This window comes from Balearica regulorum, chromosome Z (assembly GCF_011004875.1).
Source record: "Balearica regulorum gibbericeps isolate bBalReg1 chromosome Z, bBalReg1.pri, whole genome shotgun sequence".
Classification (NCBI taxonomy): domain Eukaryota; kingdom Metazoa; phylum Chordata; class Aves; order Gruiformes; family Gruidae; genus Balearica; species Balearica regulorum.
Window position 1 is genome coordinate 21,530,522 of NC_046220.1, and position 22,288 is coordinate 21,552,809.

Genomic DNA, 22,288 nt, shown 5'->3' on the forward strand with positions numbered 1-22,288 from the left:
TTTTTTTTTTGGCTCCTGACTAGGCAGAGAGAACTTCTTCTCCAATTCAAGGATGCATTCACTCACATTTTCAAAGCAGATGATTAGCTGTCCCAGGCTTTGCCAAGACAGTGGGAGTTGCATAGCTAAATCTTTGTGCAGGTCTTTGAAACTGTTCTCTCTTGGTAACTAATTGCAGCAGCTGACCTTCCCAGTTTCTCGTCCATCCACAGTTTCCGAACAACAGTGCAATGCACTACCTACTATACCAGTCATCCAGAGGTCATTATTTGCAAAACTGCACAAAAAAAATTTTTTGTCCTCTGTACTTAGAACGCTGCTTTAAACTCAAAGGCAGGTAAATGGGTAATGTTGTGATCCTGGGTCTGATCCTGCTCACCTGACCTCAGTGGCAGCTCAGAGCTTTAGGATGTCACTACCTCAATGTCATGCCCATATCAGAGGCAGCCAGCCAGGTGGTGTGGTTGTGCCTCCTCTCCCCCGCTGGGGTCAGTGCAGTCCGGGGCAGACGTGGGACAGCTCTGTGCCACGCTGCACTGCCTGTCCCCAGCACCACGGGCATGTTCAGCCATGGGGCAAACAGGGCACACGTGGCAACAGCATCCTAAAGCCCTGGAGTTAGAATTGCCACAGCTCTTCCACCTGCCTCCTGATGTTACATCTCAGCAGGAGCAGGAGATACAGAGGAAACTCTCCCGTTGCTCTCCCAGCTTTAAAAGAGGCAGTCTGCAGCACACTTGTAGGGCTTCTCTGGAGTACTGAATGTTTTCTGGATCACTTCAAATGGGAGCAGCACGTCTTCAGCAACACAACAAAACATATTTGATTAGCAGTGTAGATCAGTCTGTACCAAAAACTCAGATTCAGAAAGTTCGTGTTAAGCTTTTGTGGCTGTAACGGAGCTCGAGTCAGGATGTACTCTTCCCCCAGCTATTTATTTAGCTGCAACACATAAAACTCTTGTTAGTGCAGCTAGGGTTGGGTATTTCCTTTTTTCTCTGTTCCAAGAGAAGCATTGTTCTACAAGAAGAAACAGCTTGTGTCTAAAAGTAACTAGGTTAGCAAAATAGCTGGTGTCAATGGGTAACAGGAGCACTCTCGCGACAGAGAACAACTCATTCAAGTGGTTAATAAAGAAAATAGGAGTCTGACTTTAGATGCGCAAATTTGAAAGTATTGGCCTATGTTCCTGAACTGAGCCCTCTCATGCTCATATCGACCTTTCTGTACAGCAGATTGGTGAATCCTAAAACTGGATGTTTATTGTAAACAAACAAACAAACAAACAAAAATCACTGCTGCAACTTCCATGATAGCTATCTGAGCTCAACACTGTGGTACAGGTATGTTCTTCACTTGATATTTCCTAACACTAAACATACATGTGCATGAAAGGGAAAAAAGATCCCCAGCAGCCACGCCAACCTCATTTGAACATTAGATTATTCACTTTCCCAACTAATCAATAATTGTTATAATTAAAATTGATAGCTGCAAATAACATGACAGAGTGCTGCTGCCAGAATACTGATTGTGTATTTGGCTTAGAAAGATAGGCAGTAGCGTGGAACACTTATTTTCCAATTTGCTTTTAGCTGTGTGCAAATTGCTTTAGCTGTATCCAGCTGATTTAGACCTTGCCTGGAGGTACACTAGATTAATTGGGAGCCACACATTCATTGCTTACAGAATGGACTCTGTAATTGGTGAAATTTGTTAGTGCCAGTTATAAAATAACTATATAGTTCTGCTTTTTAGTTGTCCTTTCATTACTCTTTCAGGAAAGGGGAAAAACAATTAGAACCTTTCAGACAATCAAGATTGCTTTTAAGTCTTTATGTAAAACCGCAAGTGTGACTACAGTCAATATTTTATGCAAGCAAACATTAGTGTGAATATGGTATTGATTTTTTTTCAAAACTGAAAAGCTCTTCAGCATATGCAAGAGGGATTTTTTTTTTGGTCCTTGTTGTGACTGAACTTTACATAATGAAATCATTATGTTGTTACTACCCAGAGCTTTCAAATATAAGTCTTTGTTCTTTTTTGTATCTTAACTAGCTTATTATTAAACAGTAGAAAAATTCGTTGTTGTTTGTTGGTCCCCAAAAGTATTAAAAAAAGACCATGGCCACAGTTTTTCTTAAATCCAGGCTCCTTATTTGCCTATGGGTATATAATAGGGACACAGAAAGCCTGCAGCTATATACATAAATATAATGGACTACTTACAAGTCATACATTCTTGTGATTATTGATGGATTTAGGAGTCAAGAGCCATGACCTAGGCTTATTTCAGTTTCCCTTGTTCATAACTTTACCCTAAAAGTGAACAAATTATAAACCAGATACTTTTGAACAGCTATGATGCCAGCGATGTTCTGTATCTTACTCGTGGTACAGAGCGTGGTGCAGAGCATGGTGCAAGAGACTGGAGCAATTTCACAGAAAGAGTCCATGCCTGGCCCTGAACACAGCCCATCTTTGTAAGGGGAAAGGATGCCATTACACTCACTGCCACCTTTAAGGGTTTTGACTCTTTGGGTCACACACACAAGGCCACACAGAGGATACCCTTGCACAGCTCTCATTTACAGTTCCTGTGACCACACCATGTGTATAACCTTTACCTTGCTGTGGTGGGTTGACCTTGGCTGAGGGCCAGGTGCCCACCAGAGCCGCTCTATCACTGCCCTCTTTCATTAGACAGGGGAGAAAAAGTACAACGAAAGGCTTGTGGGTCGAGATAAGGACAGGGAGAGATCACTCACTAATTATTGTCACGAGCAAAACAGACTGAACTGAGAGAGGAAATTCATCTAATTTATTACTGAGCAAAACAGAGTAGAGGAATGAGAAATAAAACCAAATCTTAAAACACCTCCCCCCACCCCTCCCATCTTCCTGGGCTCAACTTCACTCCCGGCTTCAACCTCCGCCTCCCTCAGCAGCACAGGGGGACGGGGAATGGGGGTTACAGTCAGTTCATCACACGGTGTCTCTGCCGCTTCTTCATCCTCAGGGGGAGGACTCCTCACACTCTGCCCCTGCTCCAGCGTGGAGTCCCTCTCACGGGAGACAGTCCTTCATGAACTTCTCCAATGTGAGTCCTTCCCACGGGCTACAGTCCTTCACGAACTGCTCCAGCGTGGGTCCCTCCCACGGGGTGCAGACCTTCAGGAGCAAACTGCTCCAGCGTGGGTCCCCCACGGGGTCACAAGTCCTGCCAGCAAACCTGCTCCTGCCTGGGCTCCTCTCTCCATGGGTCCACAGGTGCTGCCAGGAGCTTGCTCCAGCGTGGGCTTCCCATGGGGTCACAGCCTCCTTCAGGTGTCTCCACCTGCTCCGGCGTGGGATCCTCCACAGACTGCAGGTGGAATCTCTACACCCCCTCATCCCTCCTCCATGGGCTGCAGGGGGACAGCCTGCTTCACCACGGTCTTCACCACGGGCTGCAGGGGGATCTCTGCTCCGGCGCCTGGAGCACCTCCTGCCCCTCCTTCTGCACTGACCTTGGTGTCTGCAGAGTTTCTTACATCTTCTCACTCCTCTCTCTGGCTGCAAAAGCTCAGTCTAACTGGGTTTTTTTCCGTCTTAAATGTGTTATCACAGAGGCGCTGATTGGCTTGGCCTTGGCCAGCGGCGGGTCCGTCTTGGAGCCGGCTGGCATTGGCTCTGTCAGACACAGGGGAAGCTTCTAGCAGCTTCTCACAGAAGCCACCCCTGTAGCCCCCCCGCTACCAAAACCTTGCCATGCAAACCCAACACACTTGCACATAGCATTCGAGCCTGCTGACCAGTTACAATTAAACTAGATACTCCAAAGACACCCTATAACTTCACAACTATTGGTAAGCAGGCAAAGGAGAGGCAGCCTGTTAGTAGCCTCATTTAGGAAGAACATCTGAGGGTCTAAACTAGCAAGGAAGCCACTGAAAACTGGCCTTTATTAGCTGCACTGGTCACAGAACTTCTTCTTGTTCTTCAAGTCTCTTTTCCTTGGTGATTAGCTAGCAATTTGGTTTTGATTGTGTCAGAAGATAGGGGTAATTCAACTGTTCATTCAAGTAGAGCATCCGACCTTCATACTATCACTAGGGACTAATGGATAGTAAATATAAGGAGAGAGCGAGGGGCAAAGCATAATCTAAAAGGGGTATGGGAGTGTGAAGGAGAGATGGGGAAGCAGTCTGCATCCTGCAATGCCCTTAGCTACCCTGATAAAACCTTCTCCTGAAACCAGTGGCACGTGTTTGCTTTACAGATTTCACAAAGAGAGATTTTCAATTCTTATCCTACTGATCATTGTATACTAGTCAAATGAGCTTCAGTGTGAGTTAGGGGCGTTAATCGTATTATTGATAAATATTGTCTCCATGAAATCAGTGACTTGTTCTGAAATTTGTTTTCCTTTGGATCTGCTACCAGACGCTGCCAAGAATCTGAATGATTCGTGAATTAATTTTGTCCTTTTAAAGAACTAGGGGAAAAAGGTGTCCAAGTTGAATTCTTGGAAGCTTATTGTTCCCTTTCAAGTGAACAAGATTAAAACAAAAAACCAAACAAGCCAATGAACAAAAACCCCACAAACAAAAACCTCCAACCAAACAAAAAAAAACCCCACAACACCAAAATGTTACAAAATATATGTGGCACTTAATATGAAAGTCTAGTACCAATTTTGAACATACTGCATCCTGAAGATTCAGCTGAGACCTCATCAAAGCTGCATGCTGAAGTGCTAATGTCTAAAAATATAGCAGCCAAAACAAAAGCATCTAGTGAGGACAAAACTATCAAGTCCCATGATGGAAATATCCTTCTTACAGAGAAAAATACTCAAGATGGCTTCTTAAAAATGTATCAGCCAATTAATGAGGAGATACGGGTCCTTTGTACTGGTGACTAGTAATCTAACAGTGCCATTTAATGCGCCCCAAAACAATGTAAGAATCAATCTACTTAATGACAACAAACAATGAAAGAGAACAGGATAAAAGGTTTCAACTTACTGCCATGAGAGGAAGTGTAAATGGAGACACACATTTCTGGCTTGCCACATATGGTCTCCTGGCTGGTAATTTTCTACTCTGCAATAAAGTTATCCTTATAAAAAAGGTATTCCTCTTTACTCCTGTCCTCACATGGCAGATGATGGTTCTTGGTGTACAGCAGTTGGAAGCAAGGGAAATCACGTTCCCTTGGGGCAAGGGAGTTGCATGTGAGTAATGGGACAGGTTCAGTGCCTTATAAAGACAATGTTGTCAAGGCCATGCTTGAGCTTTAAGGCTGCCTCATGCTTTATCCTGTCTCACCTTCTGTAAGTTGCTCAGACGTAATTAGGTAACTCTGACCACTCTTTGGCTTGTAAACACCCTGTCTCTTGATGCTGCAGACCTGTGTGCCACTGAGGAAAGCAGAGCATACGGAGATGGCAGCTCATAACCCAGCAGCATGTGAGCATGTAGCAAGCACCCGCATGCTTCAGGAGAGTCAGAGCTGCTCCAAGGATATTTGCTCTGTGTTAGCTGCATAAAGAAGATCCACCTGTCCAGTGTCAGAGCTTTCTTTACTAGGAGCCATTCCAATCCCCAGTATCAGCATTTGGGGACTCACCTGCACTTGCTCAGTGACTTATGCGATGCTTGGGTGAGCTAGCTGGACCCATGAACCTCCAAATCCCAGTATTTCAGTACAGAGCTCAGCACTGGAGTCTTTAGAGTAGACTGATAAGTTTTCAGCTAGGTCATTTTTATGTCAAAACCTCCTGTCCTCCCTCCCCATCAGGGCCAGCTTTAATCATTCCCTCCTCTTTCTGTATACATCTGGAAAGACTTGCCAGGCCAATACACTGACCTATATGTACTGCTGCTCTTTAATAAAACAGAATTTTAGTATATCCACAACTTAGGAGAATTAACCCTTTTACAAGCAGGACAGGTTTTAAAAGCTCGTGACCTAGTGTCAGGTGCAGAGATAAAACTCCAAAGCTGAGCAGTCATTAGTGCCCTAGAGAGCTATTTTATTGCCAGTGGGCTACAGAAGAAACCTCTAAGCAAATTAATATCAAATCATGCATATAGCGTTCATATGTGACCCTCTAACAAAGGAGAGAGTGAGTACATGGGCATCTGAGGGAAACTTACATGTGCATGCACTCTAGGAAGAAGTAAAGAGCTATACTGAATAGCAATTACTGCTCTGCCTCAAGGGACCAAATCCTTACCTGAGTGGCAGAAGCAGAACCCACCTAAGCCTAATGAGAGGTGCTCTAGTATAAAAAAAAGTGGACTCCATCTTGCTATTTTTAGTGTTTTCTTTCTATAGTAGTTCCTTCTGCACCTTGGTTCTTTAGGGAAGTAACTCCAAAAATGGCGACAGACTTTTGGCAGATAAAAGGCAAAGTGGTCAGCTGATTTCAACAAAGCCACAAGCCATTTACAGAGGCTGAGGATTTGGCAAATTCTCTGTTAAAGAAAGCCAGCTTCTTTCCAAGTAGGAAGATCATGAATTAGCACAGCAGATACTTGCGGCAAAGCTTGGTATTAAATTGTTATGTTACAATGTACGGCATGGGGAGACATATTGTGTCATTCATTAACATTTTAATGACCTTTTCTGTCTGGAGCTCTGCTTAAAGATCAGTAGCTTGATGAGGCTCATCACTGCAAACACTTAAACTGACTTAGTGACAGAGCTGGGGAAAGTTGTGGACAAAGGAGATTATAAAAGCCTTGCTCTGGCGTGTGTAGGCAATGGAAAAGCAGAAACATCAACTGTCCCTGCGGTCCATCTAGCCCTTGATCTGGTTCCTCCTGCTCTTGTCCAGGGAAGACAGAGCCCCAAAGGAAGGAGGCAGAGTCATGATTCTGAAGCAGGCAGTAGAGCTGACTAGTGCTGAATAGGAGGAGAAACCTGTTCCACGTAAGGCAGGTGCCAAGTTTGAGCACCATGTATTAAGGGCCAGCTCCTTTTAAAGCGAATTGCAAATCTTCTCTTTTTCAGTCACCCACATTGGATGGGGAGAGGAAAAAATTCCCTTCTCCCCTCAAGTTATTTCTAGTGTCACTTGGACTCTCAAATGCAAGTTTATACTATTGAGGAAAAAGGGAAAAAAATAAAGAAAAAAAAGGGACTGTTGTTTCGGGGCAGCCTGTTAACTACACAGGAGGTTCTTCAATCAGAAAGTTCTGAAGCTTTTTATTCCACACCTCATTTCCATTATTCTGTAAGAGCTTGTTTTGAAACATATAAAGACAAAATTACTCTTTCCCCTTTCATTTGTATAATTAAGACAACATTACTAAGAATCTTACTGAAGCCCATTCCCTGCATGCCATTCTCTTAGAAACAGCCTAAACCCAAGTCCTGTAAGAGCAGAAAGTGCACATCCTTGTTCAGAACGCTGAGAGCACAGCCAGGGCTGGGGGCTGCTGTGGGCTGGCAGGTCCCATCCCACCAACCCCAGCCAGGGAGCCAGGGGTCCAGCCCCAGCCCAGGGCATCAGGCAGCCCTGCGGCTGGGAGGGATGAGCTGAAACCAGTCCTGGTCCCCGGAGCAGGGGTAGAGGGAGGCTCCATGGGAGGCTGGGCAGGGCCAGCAAGGCTTGGTAGTGCCCTCAGGGCCCGGAAAACAATTAAGAGAATTGCAGTCATTTACTCTACCTGTCAAGATGTATGCTTTAAAATTAGTCTCCTGTATGAAGGGTTTAAATAGGCTTTCAGAGAATCTTTGCTTCCTGATTTAGCTCGTTATTTAGCAGGCACTGCTGCACCATTCAGTTTCATGAAGAAATCCTGTAGCATTATGCTCAAAGCAATGAATAAGCACTGTTCTACCATCAGCAAACTCAAATGATGGAAATCATGTAATTCATACACACCATTATACAATCCAAAATGACTGCAGAATGCTGCTGAAATGACTATGAGGCTACTGGAACTGAACTACAGGTACCAGCTTGAGTTCATTTGTCTATAACAAAATCTGCTTTCAAAGTCCCCAGAGCACTTCTCTGCAGTATTATGGTGGCGAATAATAAGTTTACTGCATGATAAATACTGTCAGGCTGCAAGTAATAATTACCTTTGCTAAGTCCTTAAGTTTGCTAATTTATCAGTGCAGACAAGAAGTTCCAGAGTTGCTACTGAGGTTGAAAGCACTATTTAGCAGTTTGTGTGGCAGTTTGCACAGGAGGGCCCTACAATCTGCTTGTAGGCTCACAGCCCAGGGAAGTGCTCTGGGTCTCTGCCAAAATGGTGGGCACTCGCCTCAGAGTTAAAGCCAGTGTTCCTACAGAGAACATCTCCCCTGAGATGTCTGACGCATCCACCCAGATGGAGGTGGTAAGGAAGGAGACTTTGGTACAGGTAGCAGGTTGCAGAGAGTGAAAAGGTAAGTATCTGCACAAGGTGTGCACAGGTTGACGATCTGTTATGTCAGGTGGCCGAGTTGCAGGAAACAGTTAAAAGGCTGTGCAGTATTAGAGGAGCAGAGATGGAGGTAGATAGGTGGTTTCATAACCAAGTTCCTGTAGCGGACACCGCTGACAATGAGGCACCTTGGACCCTGGTGACCCACAAAAGCAGGACTTCATTTCAGTCTCCACGCTCCAGCTTCACAACCAAAACCAGGTATGAAGCTTTAACAGCTGTAGACACCCACAAGCAAGGTCCACAAGGACTGCACCAGCAGCACACAGTGGATACCGTAAAAAGAAACGACAAGCTCTTGTAGTGGGTGACCCTCTGTTAAGGGGCACCGAGGTGTCCATCTGCCGACCTGACAGGGAGTCACAAGAGGTATGCTGCCTTCTGGAAGCCAAGATCCAAGGTGTTGCCGAGGGGGTGCCACAACTGGTCAAGAGCACAGACTATCCACTGCCACTCTTTCATGTGGGCATGAATGACACTGCAAGCTGGAACCTGGGCAGAATCAAGGAAGACTATAAAGCTCTGGGCATGCAAGATAAAAACATTGGTGCTCAAGTTCTCTTTTCCTCCATTCTACAGTTGGAGGAAAGGGGGCAGCCAGAAATAGATCTATAATGCATATCAACTCCTGGTTATGTGGCTGGTGCTGTCCCAAGGGTTGTGGCTTTTACAACTACAGGACATTCTTTGATGACTATAACCTGTTAGGGAGGGATGGGATCCACCTGTCCAGAGGAGGCAAAGGAATCTTTGGCAGCAGGCTAGCCAACTTGGTGAGGTGGGCTTTAAACTGAAGGACTTGGGGGTGAGGTCCAAAGTCTCAATACTCAGTGCCATCACATCCAAATGGGGAATAAGCCAGGCCAACCAGAGAACCGACAAATGTTCCTTAGCTGCCTCTCGAGATGAGAACCAGAAAGCCAACTACCTCAAGGGCATGTATGGCTATGGTGGACCCTCTTGCACCCCCCCAGGGAAACCTCCATGCTCGATTACCTCTCTGAAATGCCTGTACAGCAACACATGCAGCATGGGGAATAAACAGGAAGAACTAGAGGTCTGTGTGCAGTCACAGGGCCATGATCTCATTGCAATTACAGAGACATGGTGGGATAGTGCCCATGATTGGAATGCTGTCATAGATGGATACATACTTTTTAGAAAAGACAGGCCAGCAAGGGGAGGTGGTGGAGTTCCTCTTTATGCAAGAGAGCAACTGGAATGTATCAAGCTCCGCCTAGGGGTGGATGAAGAATGAGTTGAGGGCTTATGGGTAAGGATTAAGGGGCAGGCTAACGGGCGTGACACTGCTCTGGGTGTTTACTACAGGCCACTTGAGGAGGAAGAAAAAGTCGGTGAGGTCTTCTACAGACAGCTGGAAGCAGCCTCTCAATCACAGGCCCTGGTTCTCGTGGGGGACTTCAATCACTGATATTTGCCGGAAAGGCAACACAGCCCAGGCATGCACAGTCCAGAAGGCTCCTGCAGAGCATTGATGACAACTTTTTGACACAGGTGGTGAAGGAGCCCGTGAGGAGAGGGGTGCTGCTGGACCATGTACTCACAAAGAAAGAAGGATTGGTTGGGGATGTGAAGGTTGGGGGCCACTTTGGCTGCAGTGGAGTTCAGGATCCTGCGTGGAAGGAGCCGGGCAGTAAGTAGTATTACTACCCTGGACTTCAGGAGAGCTAACTTTGGCCTCTTCAAAGACCTGCTTGGGAGAATCCCATGGGTTAGGGCTCTAGAAGGTAAGGGGATCCAAGAAAGCTTCAAGCATCACTTCCTCTGAGCTCAAGATCCGTGCATCCTGAAGAATAGGAAATCAAGCAAAGGAGGAAGGAGACCTGCATGGATGAGCAAGAAGCTGCTGGAAAAACTCAAAGGGAATAAGGAAGTTTACAGTATGTAGAAAAAGTGACTGGTCACTTGGGAGGAATATAGGGATGTAGTCAGAGTATGCAGGCATGCAACAAGGAAGGCTAAGGCCCACTTGGGATTAAATCTGGCAAAGAAGTCAAGGACAAGAAGAAGGGCTTTTTCAAGTACATCAGCAGCAAAAGGAAGACCATCAGCAGCAAAAGAGAAGGCCGAGTCACTGAATGCCGCCTTTGCTTCAGTCTTTACTGCTAAGGTCGGTCCTCAGGAGGCCCAGACCCTGGATGTAGGAGAGAAAGTCTGGAGAAAGGAAGACCTTCCTTTGCTTGAGGAGTATTGGGTTAGAGAACACTTAGGCAAACTTGACACCCACAACTCCATGGGCCCTGATGGGATGCACCCATGAGTGCTGAGGGAGCTGGCAGATGTTATTGCTGTGCCACTCTCCATCATCTTTGAAAGGTCATGCAGAACAGGAGAGGTGCCTGAGGACTGGAGGAAAGCCAATGTTACTCCGACCTTCAAAAAGGGCAAGAAGGACGACCCAGGAAACTACAGGACAGTCTCACCTCCATCCCTGGAAAGGTGATGGAACAGCTCATTCTGGGAGTCATCTCTAAGCATGTGGAGGAGAAGAAGGTTATTGGGAGTGGTCAGCATGGATTCACAAGGGGAAATCATGCCTGACCAATCTGATAGCCACCTGTGATGGCATGACTGCTTGGGTAGATGACAGGAGAGCAGTGGATGTTGTCTACTTTGACTTCAGCAAGGCTTTTGACACTGTCTCTCATAACATCCTCATAGACAAGCTTAGGAAGTGTGGGTTGGAGGAGTGGACAGTGAGGTGGGTGGAGAACTGGCTGGATCGTAGGGCCCAGAGGGTTGTGATAAGCGGCGCAGAGTCTAGTTGGAGGCCTGTAGCTAGTGGTGTGCCCCAAAGGTCAGTACTGGGTCCGGTCTTATACAACATACTCATCAATGACCTGGATGAGGGGACAGAGTGGACCCTCAGCAAATTTGCTGACAATACAAAACTCGGAGGAGTGGCTGATACACCAGAAACTGCACCACCATTCAGCAAGATCTGGACAGGCTGGAGAGTTGGCCAGAGAGGAACCTAATGAATTTCAATAAGGGCAAGTGTAAGGTCCTACACCTAGGGAGGAATAATACCAAGCACCAGTACAGGTTAGGGACTGACCTGCTGTGAAGCAGCTCTGCAGAGAAGGACCTGGGAGTCCTGGTGGACAACAAGCTCTCCATGAGCCAGCAGTGTGCCCTCATGGCCAAGAAGGCCAATGGTATCCTGAGGTGCATTAAGAATAGCATGGCCAGCAGGTCAAGGGAGGTTATCCTGCCCCTCTACTCTGCCCTGGTGAGGCCACATCTGGAGTTCTGTGTCCAGTTCTGGGCTCCGCAGTTCAAGAAAGACAGGGAACTGCTGGAGAGAGTCCAGGGGAGGGCTGTGAGGATGATTAGGGGACTGGAGCATCTCTTGTATGAGGAAAGGTGGAGAGAGCTGGGTCTGTTTAGCCTGGAGTAGAGAAGACAGAGATCTCATCAACACATAAATATCTAAAGGGCGGGTGTCAAGAGGATGGGGCCAGACTCTTTTCAGTGGTGCCCAGCGACACGACAAGGGGCAATGGGCACAAACTGGAACACAGGAAGTTCCATCTCAGCATGAGGAAAAACTTCCTTTAGGGTGCCAGAGCACTGGAACAGGCTGCCCAGAGAGGTTGTGGAGTCTCCTTCTCTGGAGATATTCGAAACCTGCCTGGACGTGATCCTGTGCAACCTGCTCTAGGCGATCCTGCTTTGGCAGGAGGGTTGGACTAGATGATCTCCAGAGGCCCCTTCCAACCCCTACCAGTCTGGGATTCTGTGATATGCTGCACAAAAATTGCTAACAGCCAGTATGAGGATTTTAATGGTATCTACCTTCCTACCACTGCAACATATGTAACTTCAGCTGATGTCTCCTCTCATGAATAAAAACCTCTTGCATTTCTTGGTAAAAGTAACCGTAAGATTCCCTCAAAAAAATCTTACAGGAAAGGCTAATGCTATGAGAATTTAGGAAATACTGACCTATGAAAAAAACCTACATCAAAGAGAACGGTAGTTCACGGTAATGCTATAGACTGTTTAGTATGGAAAGCGAGGTAAAGGGCCAAAAGTGAAACTAATGAAGAAAACAGGTATCTTTCTAAAGCAGAACAAAGATGGTTCACTAAGTAATGACTTATTGAACCTAATACCTCCATTTCCCTTGGATACAAAGAGATACAGCTTCAGACTTCCTATATGGGCTTGGTATCATTTCCACTTTTTGAAGCATTAGATGGTTTCAAAATACCTTTTAAAGCTGTTGTGGTTTTTGTCAGTTATCTTAAGCTCCTTGTTAATAATGGTCTGCTCTAGCTCCTCATAGCATCTTGTGCTATCACCTATGAGATGCTATAGCTATTATTCAGAGGGAATTATTAACTATGCTGTAAAAATTTCAAGTGAGACATGTTCTCTGTCCCAAACACTTTAGGCTGAAGATTTACAGGATACATTAACACAGCATAAGATACAGAAAAAAACACAGGTCAAAGTAGTGTCATAAAAGGAAAGAGAGGGAGAACTAAGCAAGGGCTGAGATCACAAATGTATGCAGAAGGTTTTTAGCTGCAGAAATAGACTGAGTTTTGATGATATCAAATGGATGTAAGAGCTTACTAGGTGGGCAAGTGGGGTAGAGCGGTGAGAGAAGAAAGGAGTGAATGTAGCAAGCAAACGTTAGAGTGAGATTCTGAGGCAGAAAGATGACATTTGTCAGTTGTGATGAAGACAGTGACAAGGCTGTGATGCCAGAAGGAAATACGAACTAGATTCCCTGCTTGACTCTTTCACTGGTTCTCTGAGAAGAGCCAGGGTGGAGAGCTGCAGAAGGGTGTTTTGGTCTTCTTTCCTTATGCCAGTTTTTGTCCTATCAATAATCCCTGGTGTGTTTTAGGATGGATTCAGGGGTTCTCTAACTTCATGTCCTTCAGGGACACTTGTCCTGCCAGCACTTGTCAGAGTGACAAGTGGGACTAATGACCCAATGGTTGAGCCCAACCAATGCACCTTTCAGAAGCAAGGGGGGATGGCATGGCACAGAATTAGCTCTGTGAGTTCTCAGAGGTTGACTAAGGCCACCAGGGAATCAAAAATTACGAAAATGGATAAATGTTCCTCCTAGCCACCATTTTGACCAGCTCTAGTCTAGCCCTGGTAGCCAGCCAGCTCAGCCAGTTAGACTCCTGTCTTGTTTCAGCCTCTAGACCTACTCAAAATTTTGTTGAGTATCAAAATTTGTATTGCTCAAAAAAACCCCAACCACTTCTCTTGTTCACATCCATTTTTTTCGCAGTGCAAGCACTACAGGCAGTAGCTCACTGGCTGGGTTTTTTGGATCTGTGTGATGGGCTACCATGGATACACCTTTTATATCTCTAGCTTCATTCCATGGACAGGCTAGAAACTCAAAGTGCAATGCATGTCCTGCTTCACCTTTGCAAGACACCCAGCAACATCTGGATGAAAGATAGGAGCGGGGTCACTGACTGCATCTGTATCATGCTGCTTCAGCTGCTGCTTTCCAGTGACCAGCCTCTGCAGCTCTCAGCTCACAGGTTTGTAAATTGTCTTCCTTGTATTACTGCTTCAGTTTGCTCATCCTTTGGATGCTCAAATGGTGGTGAAGTGACCTCAGCAGCTGCTTGTCAATGCTTGGAGAAGTGGGTGGATACCTTTTGACTTTGGGGAGTGTTGCACAGCCTTTAAGGAGGTCAGCATGGCAAGTGCTAAACTAAAAGGAAAGCTATAAAGGAAAGATAATAACCTTAAGTGGAGGAAGACTATAAATGGCAATGGATGTTAGCCCCTCTTACAGACATCAGGGATATAATAAAGCTATAACATTAATTGTAATTTTAACTGTTGCTTACCCTGTATCAATCAGAGTAATTTATTCCAGTTACTTATGACACTCAATCTTAAACCACACTAAATCAAAATCACCAGTAGTGTGAATTTGTAAGATCTGTTTTGCTGCAGAAACATTAATTGGATAGGCGAAAAGAAACCCCAAAACCCAACCAAACAATCAATGATACATTTCAATACAAAACCATCCGAGCCTTTACTATAGAAGTAATAAGGCATTTATTATTTCAAGAGCCCTGCATTCACAATATCCCCTTTCAAATGAAAACACCCCTTCCTTCCCATTTTTATGAGGCTAATTTGTAGTATGTCACCACTGTGAGACTTCTGAATGTGTTCAGAACAAGACAATAAGAGTAAGCCACAGATGAATGATGTGTAGTAAAAATCAATAAACCTTATAACTAGTCACTAAAGGAACTGATTTTATGCCTATAAAAATAAAACAATTATAGCAATATTAATGGCAGATTCATCATAGTAATATAAAAAGTCCAAGTGTGCTTGTCTGTTGGGAATCTTTAATTCATCCTTCTGTATTCACAAGGTAGGAGAAATGGAATCGACTTCAAGAACAAGCTTTAACTTGTAGTAATTCACCCTGTCAAAAAAACAGACACAAAACCAAAAAAAAAAAACAGTAAAACTTTCAAAAACGGTTTTGACAATCAATATAACTGGGATATGCAGGAAAGGACAGAAGTTAAAGCCTCAAAAACCTGACCAGTACATCTGATTTTTTTTCATGTCGTGATTAGTGATTTCATATTACTGTGTACTGTGTTAACCACACTGTAACAAAACAGGTGGTATAGCCACATAAAATATTTATTTTGTGGTAATGCAGGTTAAGCACAGCACAGGACTTTTTTTAATCAACAGGTCCTCTGTTTTTAGGCATCTATTCATTTGGATATAATAGAAAAAATTTGCCTGTAATTTATAGCACACAGAGCTGCTCTAAACTGGTATTAGAGAATTAAGTTCCACTAATACCATCCAAGGTGTTGCTACGGGCCTTTTTCGAGCCTCCCGTGGTCCATTTAAAGGGGTCCACTGCCATCTGGCTTGGGCCCTGCATTGCCCATAGGGAGAGGACACGCCACCGCCCCAGCAGGGAGGCACAGGATGGCTGCAGGTGCACACTGGTAGGAGCCCCAGGGAGAACCTCTGGGGACACAGACCAGTAGCTGTGTCGTACGTAGCTGCAGCCTCTGCTATCTACACCTACGACACATCTTTTAAAGTGGCCCATAGACACCAAAAAGTACAAACCTAAGGTTTTTTCTTTATTCTGATTGCCAAATTATTTAAGGCAAGTATAAAAATGAAAGCATTCAATATACATCTTACATAAAATAAACTAGATTACAGCATAAAACAAATCACCAGCCAATGGCATTAAAGTCTCTCTTCTAAAACTGGGCAATTGTAAACATTAAAAAAAAGACTGCAGGACTATTCAAGTAATAGAACAATCACAGATGTCTTCTGGTATGCAGGCTATTAGGTTATCTGCCATTCAAGATTATCAAAAAAGACATTTCATTATTCACAGATGCTCATTATCTCCATTTAAAATCTATACATTATATACAACACAGTTTTTGTGGTACTAGAATCCCCATGCCTTCCAAAGGTATATTTTTCACAATACACAATTACAATGAAACAGTGAATACAGTAACATTTTACACTGATGCATCTTAATAGGAGCCACCAAATAGACGTCTACATTGTACCAAAGTGTCATCACAGTTAGCCTCTCTGAGAGCTTATGGGAAATATCAGAAGGGTATGCAAGGTTCAGGCACACTGATACATAACATTATTTATTTACAATTGGAAAGAAAAAGAGAAAAAAAAAAAGAAGGAAAAAAGGAAGAAGAGAAAAGAAACAAACAGCCTTTTGCGGTTAACGCTTTCTAAACATGACAAATACATATCTCCTTTTACTGTGTGGTTCGCAACGTAGCAGCAGACCCTGTGTGCGAGCCTTGGTACTGATACAAAAAAAGTAAAGAATATATATATATTTTTATATATATATGTATATATATATATATACGCATATATATATATATAAAAACAGAAGTCTAATTACAGCAACATTTGTTACTCTGTGATAAAATCTGCAATTTACAAAAATGAAATGACTGGTTTTTGCCTGCCATTAAGGCATTTCAAATTAACACCATGGAACTGATGTCTGTAATAAAGCGCTTCCTCATGTGATCCAGTCACATGACAATGTACATCTCCAAACTCATCATTCTCTGCAAAGAGAAAGAAGAATGTTTTAGTATGCAGTATCTGTTCCTCTGAGGTTTTTTTCTGCACCTCGGATACACCATGAAATGAAATCTGCATGGTACTCTCAATCCCAAGCCATCTCCTTGTCCCTCAAATATTCTCACTCAAATAATTCCCGCTAAGAGCCTTACTTGGTTGCTTGTTTTCAGAGTCAGCTTTCAGAAAGACACCCATAACCATGGAATGTTACAGTACTATTTAATACATTAAATTCTGAGGCTTAACATGGCAGCGATGAAAGAAAACCTAGTGTTAAGGATACTTTGGTTTTTTCCCTTGAGATGGGATCATTGTAATACAGAAGAGTCTCTTTCCTCTTGATGAGTAAGGATGATCCTTGAAGAGTAAATTCTACTGAAAACCTAATACACAACCAAGAGGCAAACGCATGGAATGGGTAAGTAACTTAAATACGATGTCACCTCTAATGGGCTCCCAAGCAATCCTCTCCGAAGGCCAAATCAGCAAACCAGGCAGACTTGCAGAATAGGTAAAATCTTAAGTTTTCCTGGTAGCACATGGATCTAACTGAACATAAACTTTAACCCCTTTTTATAGAAAATCTGGAGCTTAAATTATATTTCATAATCGGTTGTTTTATCTTAATACCAATCCTTAAAACATAAGTCTATGGAAAATCTCAGAAGACAGAGATTCTTCCTTCTTAATGATGTATGTTACAGTTAAAGGATGTAAGGACGAAATGTCACCTTAAAGAGAATAAAACTACAATTAACCAAAAGTCCGAAGTTTTTCTTCATCCTTAAAAACTGTGTCCTACAGGGAACTGCAGACCATCAGGCTATAAAATCAATGATTTGCTTTCTCCTCTCTATGTTAAGATATATAATTTAAGATTTACTGGCTATTTACCTTCTTTGTGCAGGAAACATACCAGATGCAGATGCCTGTGCAGCCACCTGCTGAGTGGCAACAAGGGCAGCAGAGGTCAATCCTGAGAGAAAGAAGAAAGGAAGGAATGTTGATATACTTCTGGTTTTACTGGATTTTTGTGCTCAGAGAAATGTTAGGAAGCATCTCTAAGGCAAACAGACAAAAAAACCCCACCATCAGAAAATGATGGGGTTTTAACACTACATAAATGGCAAGTATTTCAGGCAACAGTGTTAAGACAGTCTGCCCAGTATGATCAATATGCCCTCATATAGTAAACTGAATTGTCCTTGGTAGATATTTTACAAGAAAATACAGTATCCCTACTTATTATATTCCTTTCCAACTACTGCACTGCATGATGCTAAGTGGTTTGTATGAGTTCCTGAATAGGAAGCTCAGTAGAAATAATAGGTACCAAGAAACAACAAGAATCAAAAGTCACAGTGAATTACAGAAACGACATGCCAGCTGCTCAGAATACAATACTTTCATAATAACTTACAATTTTTGCAGTTTTCCTACTGAACAAGCATAATGCATCCCAAAAGGCATATGGAATCACTGAATCAAACTGAGAAATGTCAAGACTTTTACACAGGAAAAATAACTGCTGAGACACCAAGTGAATGTAATGAATTACTGTCATTTAGCCACCAATTGTGACAGCATGTACTTTGCTGCATGGGAGGAAATCTCCTTTTAATTCAGTTAGAGTCCAGGGTTAGAGAAAAACAGTCAAAGACTGGTATAAAACCTAGGGAGAATGAATCGTATCTTACTGTGCTGCTTTTTCCCTGACTGCAACTTTGTGCACTGCATTTGCCAAAATACAAAGAGTTCTCTTTCAGATGGTCAAATTATAACAAGCTCAAACCCTTGTGACTGCAACGCCTTGTACATAAAATATGTTCAGTATAAAAAGCTTTTGTCTTTGCTACACTTCTTCCATTGCTTACACAACCCTAATTATACAAAAAGGATGTTGTTTGGTTCAGTTTTCTTACTGCCTTTCAGCCAGTTAATGTCAGTTTGCAGTAGGAATCAAAACATTCACATGAATGACACCCTAACTGGTAACATCTTTAATAATGTTCTAACACCCAGTTTTGGAAACAAAACTTGGTATTTCTCAGGCATAAAGCTATTCATTTGCTCTTAGTCCATGCTGTGAATTTTCAAGCCTTCTTCCTAAATGTAAAGCACTTCTGACTTAACAAGGGGATCTCTATTTAAAATGCTTCACATAGGCCTGATTTCCAATGTCAAGATAACAGCTCCGTGAGGCAAGCTAATCCCACCATTGGAAATCATCCGCTCACCTTGAAATGGGTCATATTGACCAGGTATAAGGGGGTAACCCATTCCAACATGTGTGTGATGGTGTGTATGGAGATGCCGCTGGCTAAAAGGAGAATGACGGTCTCGTTCCCTTTCTGCTTCCCGTTCACGCTCAGCTGCTGATTTTTCCACAGGCTTGTAACATAAAGTGAAAGAAAACTGATGTGAGAGTTTTAAAAGGGACAAAATCACAACAAAATCACACTTGCCATTACCTGTGAACAACCTTTTGATTTCAAATGATGAAACTGATTTTTTCTGAAGAAGTAATATCTCCACTGGATTATTTGCACTTGATTCCAAACTAAAGCTGGTGTGTCTGGCTATTGGAAGATTTTCTGAGGCACAGAGATTTTGAGGCAACACACTGCAGCTTGAAGCCACCATGATGACTTCTAGTTTTGGGCTCCCTTAAGCTTGGCTGATTTGCCAATGCATGAACAACCTGGTTGAGCTGCTGAAAGCTGATGTAAATGAATCTTCAGCCCTATTTAATGCACTCTGGGGATCAAGCCTGCCTGAATTGCAAGAGAGCCCTTTTAAAAACAATCAGAGTCAGTGACTTGCTCACAATTAAAACTACCACCAACTTATCCAAAAGTAAAAATAACAGTATTTAATCCAATGTGGAAATCTTCAGAAATGCGGGCTAGTAATCTGCTATTTGGTAGATGTTGCTTCTTGGCAAATACAGGGAGCGGATATTACCAAATCCCACAGCCCAACTTCTCATTTCATTATCTGTTTCCAAACAGGAGCTTCCTGTTTAACTGCAATAAACTGTGCACCTCTGAATCTATGTTTCTATATGAATCCATTAATTTAAGATAGGAAGACTCTGAGCACAGAACTGTGTTATACATGTCACTTGCAGTTTATGCCACGGAAGCATCCTGACTATAAATTGCTTTTATTTTAAGCAGTACTATAAAGAAGAATCATGCATTCAGAGCTTGATGCCAGACTATGTGCTTCTTAAAATGATGTTCTCTACCCCTCCCCATATGTACCACTCTTCAGTAACAACAGATGAAGCCTTACAACAGGGGACTTGCTGCGATACTGGTTGGCATGCTGCTGGAGCAAATCCAGTGCTTTGGACTCAGTGGTTGATTTTGCATTGATGCTTGGGCTGGTATTGACTTTCTCTGCCTCTTCTCTCCCTGACATCTTCCCATAAACTGGATAATGAAATCCTGGAGAGAGATAGGCCCCTGCAGGTAAACAATAAATACCACATCAAGTTACCGTTTTTTACATTTTGGTTATATCAAGGTGGGAGGAGGGGATGCCAGGACAGAGGATAACATCAAAAATGGATCACGTGACTATCAAACAGCATCTTTGCTCTTCAATTTCTTCACGTAATTTACCCTGATGAATGGAGGTTATAAAGAAGGTTGAGCTGATAGCCATTTCAGACATTTATGGGTCCTCTTTAAGTGAAAGGAATAGTAACTATAATGGTTCTGACAGTAAGTGCTTAGAATATTTTTATAGGCAATAAACTATCTGTCAGTCTAACAGCAATAGCGGACTGTCAAGGGTTGAGAAAACTGTAGCTAGGAACTGTGACAGTTCATAAAAGGAACATCTTGTATTAAATCAGTTTCATCTACAGAACTTTCCCTAGTGGAAGCACAAGCAAAACAAATGTCACCAATGAAGCTTCTAATTTACCCTAGCTACTAACAGAAATATTAAAATGCAGGCTTTACTGCACTTTGAGGGTATAAACCTTAACTAACGTGCAAGGCAAATTTCAGAATACATACCAGGATAGCTGTGCATTAGGACAGGAGAGACTGCACGATAGGCTGGATGGTTGGGATCGTACATCTGTGGATAAGGATAAGCATGCAAGTACTGGATATATGACTGATGCTGACTCATTGGTGAGGAAACTGCTACTCTAGCACCCCGCGAGTCCTTCCAATTTACAGGAGTCTTTCGATCATCGTTTTTCATCTTGCCTTCATCCACTGATTGAGAATCAGAACGCTTGACCTCTTTAGGCTCCTCTTTAATGCTTGCTAATGAGACAGGAAGGTTAGGCAGGGAACTTTCCTTGTTAGGTGTTTTTCTAGGGCTGTCTTCTTTTAACTTTTTCTCACGATCAAGTTCTTCTGATTTTTGCTGATCAAGGTATTTGGGCTGATAGACATAATGATGCCATGTTCGCGAATCTGGATCCTAATATGGAGGAGAAAAAAATTTTGTTCTGAACTTAGATGTTGAAATAAGATCGTTATTGATATTTCCCATACTTCAGTTAATGTATTTTTAATAGCTGTTTTAATAACGTATCCCTATTACATAGAGAAGACGTTTGCTTGCTACGAGTGCCTTGAGCTCAAAGTCAAACTAATATTCCCATGAAGGAGCAGGAGACTATTATCAAAATTTAATTCAATTGCTTCATCTTATATCCTTCTTCATGCTTTTAACTATTTTAATCATGAAATACATATGCATTGCATCACAGTTCTGAGACCACACTATTCATAAAACATTTTAATTAAAGCCCACAGAGAGATTTTCCCACTAGAGAGCAAAAAATATCTGTGAACCACAAAATTAAGCTGCCTAATGATATGCCGGGGCACTTAGATTACCTGGAACAATGAACCTGAAAAACTGATCTAGCTGGAAAGATGCTAATCCTGCCTCTGATATTACAAACATTCAGGAATCAGTGGAAGTCAGACATTAATGCAGACTTCTTCACCTGACAGTCTTATTTCAAGTTTGTAAAATTACACATGTGTAAGTATTTACAGGATCAGGACCACACAGTTTAAAGAACACATACAGGATATCATATTTTTGCATAAAATATTTCATAGACCAGTTTATAAACATGTTATAGAATTAGGTAGGTGAGCTCCTTACAAGACTACACCAAATCAGTACTCGTCAGTAACAGGGAGACTTTTCCTTCTAATACAGGATATGCAAGAGCTCATTGTAAACATTGTCTCCAACTGATACACATTTATGACACATGCAACAGAAACATAAGCATGCAACTAGACACTTGGACAGTCTGGTTCAAATACTCATTTGAATCAGCAGAAATCTACTCGGGGCTGCACCATCCCACTCCCTTCAGAGCTCTCTAACTCCCACTCACCTGACCCAACCGTATCTTGAAAGACAACCCATAAGGATGAAGTCTGGGATGTGCCATGCACCAGAACGTGAAAGCATCAAGAATTAAGGCTCCGGTTCACAGCACAGAGACAGTCCCATTGCCTCAAATGAAGGCAATGTGACATCTAGGAAGGTCAGCACAAAGCCACTGGATGAAATTCTGGTCCCACTGAAGTCAACGGCAAAACTATCGCTGACTTCAGTGGAGAGAGGATTTCATCCATTGTGCAGGTCTGCAGGGGCTTGGGGTTGGTTGAGGAGCAGGGGAACTTAACTGCTTCAAAAAGGCCACCTTGGGT

General features: G+C 43.1%; 1 protein-coding gene across 3 annotated transcripts in view; it reads right to left on the minus strand.

Moving 5' to 3' along the window:
* Positions 1–16,427: 16,427 nt before the first annotated feature.
* The window catches only part of ZNF608 (zinc finger protein 608), an 88,669-nt gene continuing 82,808 nt past the window's right edge, over positions 16,428–22,288 (minus strand). For 2 of the 3 annotated variants that reach the window (XM_075740252.1, XM_075740253.1), the window contains exons 6-10: positions 20,612–21,029; positions 19,878–20,050; positions 18,818–18,971; positions 17,475–17,556; positions 16,428–16,564 (exon numbers count right to left, since the gene is read on the minus strand). In XM_075740252.1, coding sequence (XP_075596367.1) covers positions 16,558–16,564; positions 17,475–17,556; positions 18,818–18,971; positions 19,878–20,050; positions 20,612–21,029 — 834 coding nt within the window. In that variant the 3' untranslated portion in view covers positions 16,428–16,557. Of the gene's footprint in view, positions 16,565–16,666; positions 17,557–18,817; positions 18,972–19,877; positions 20,051–20,611; positions 21,030–22,288 lie in introns of those variants that run through there. The other variant, XM_075740254.1, reaches the window with a different exon arrangement.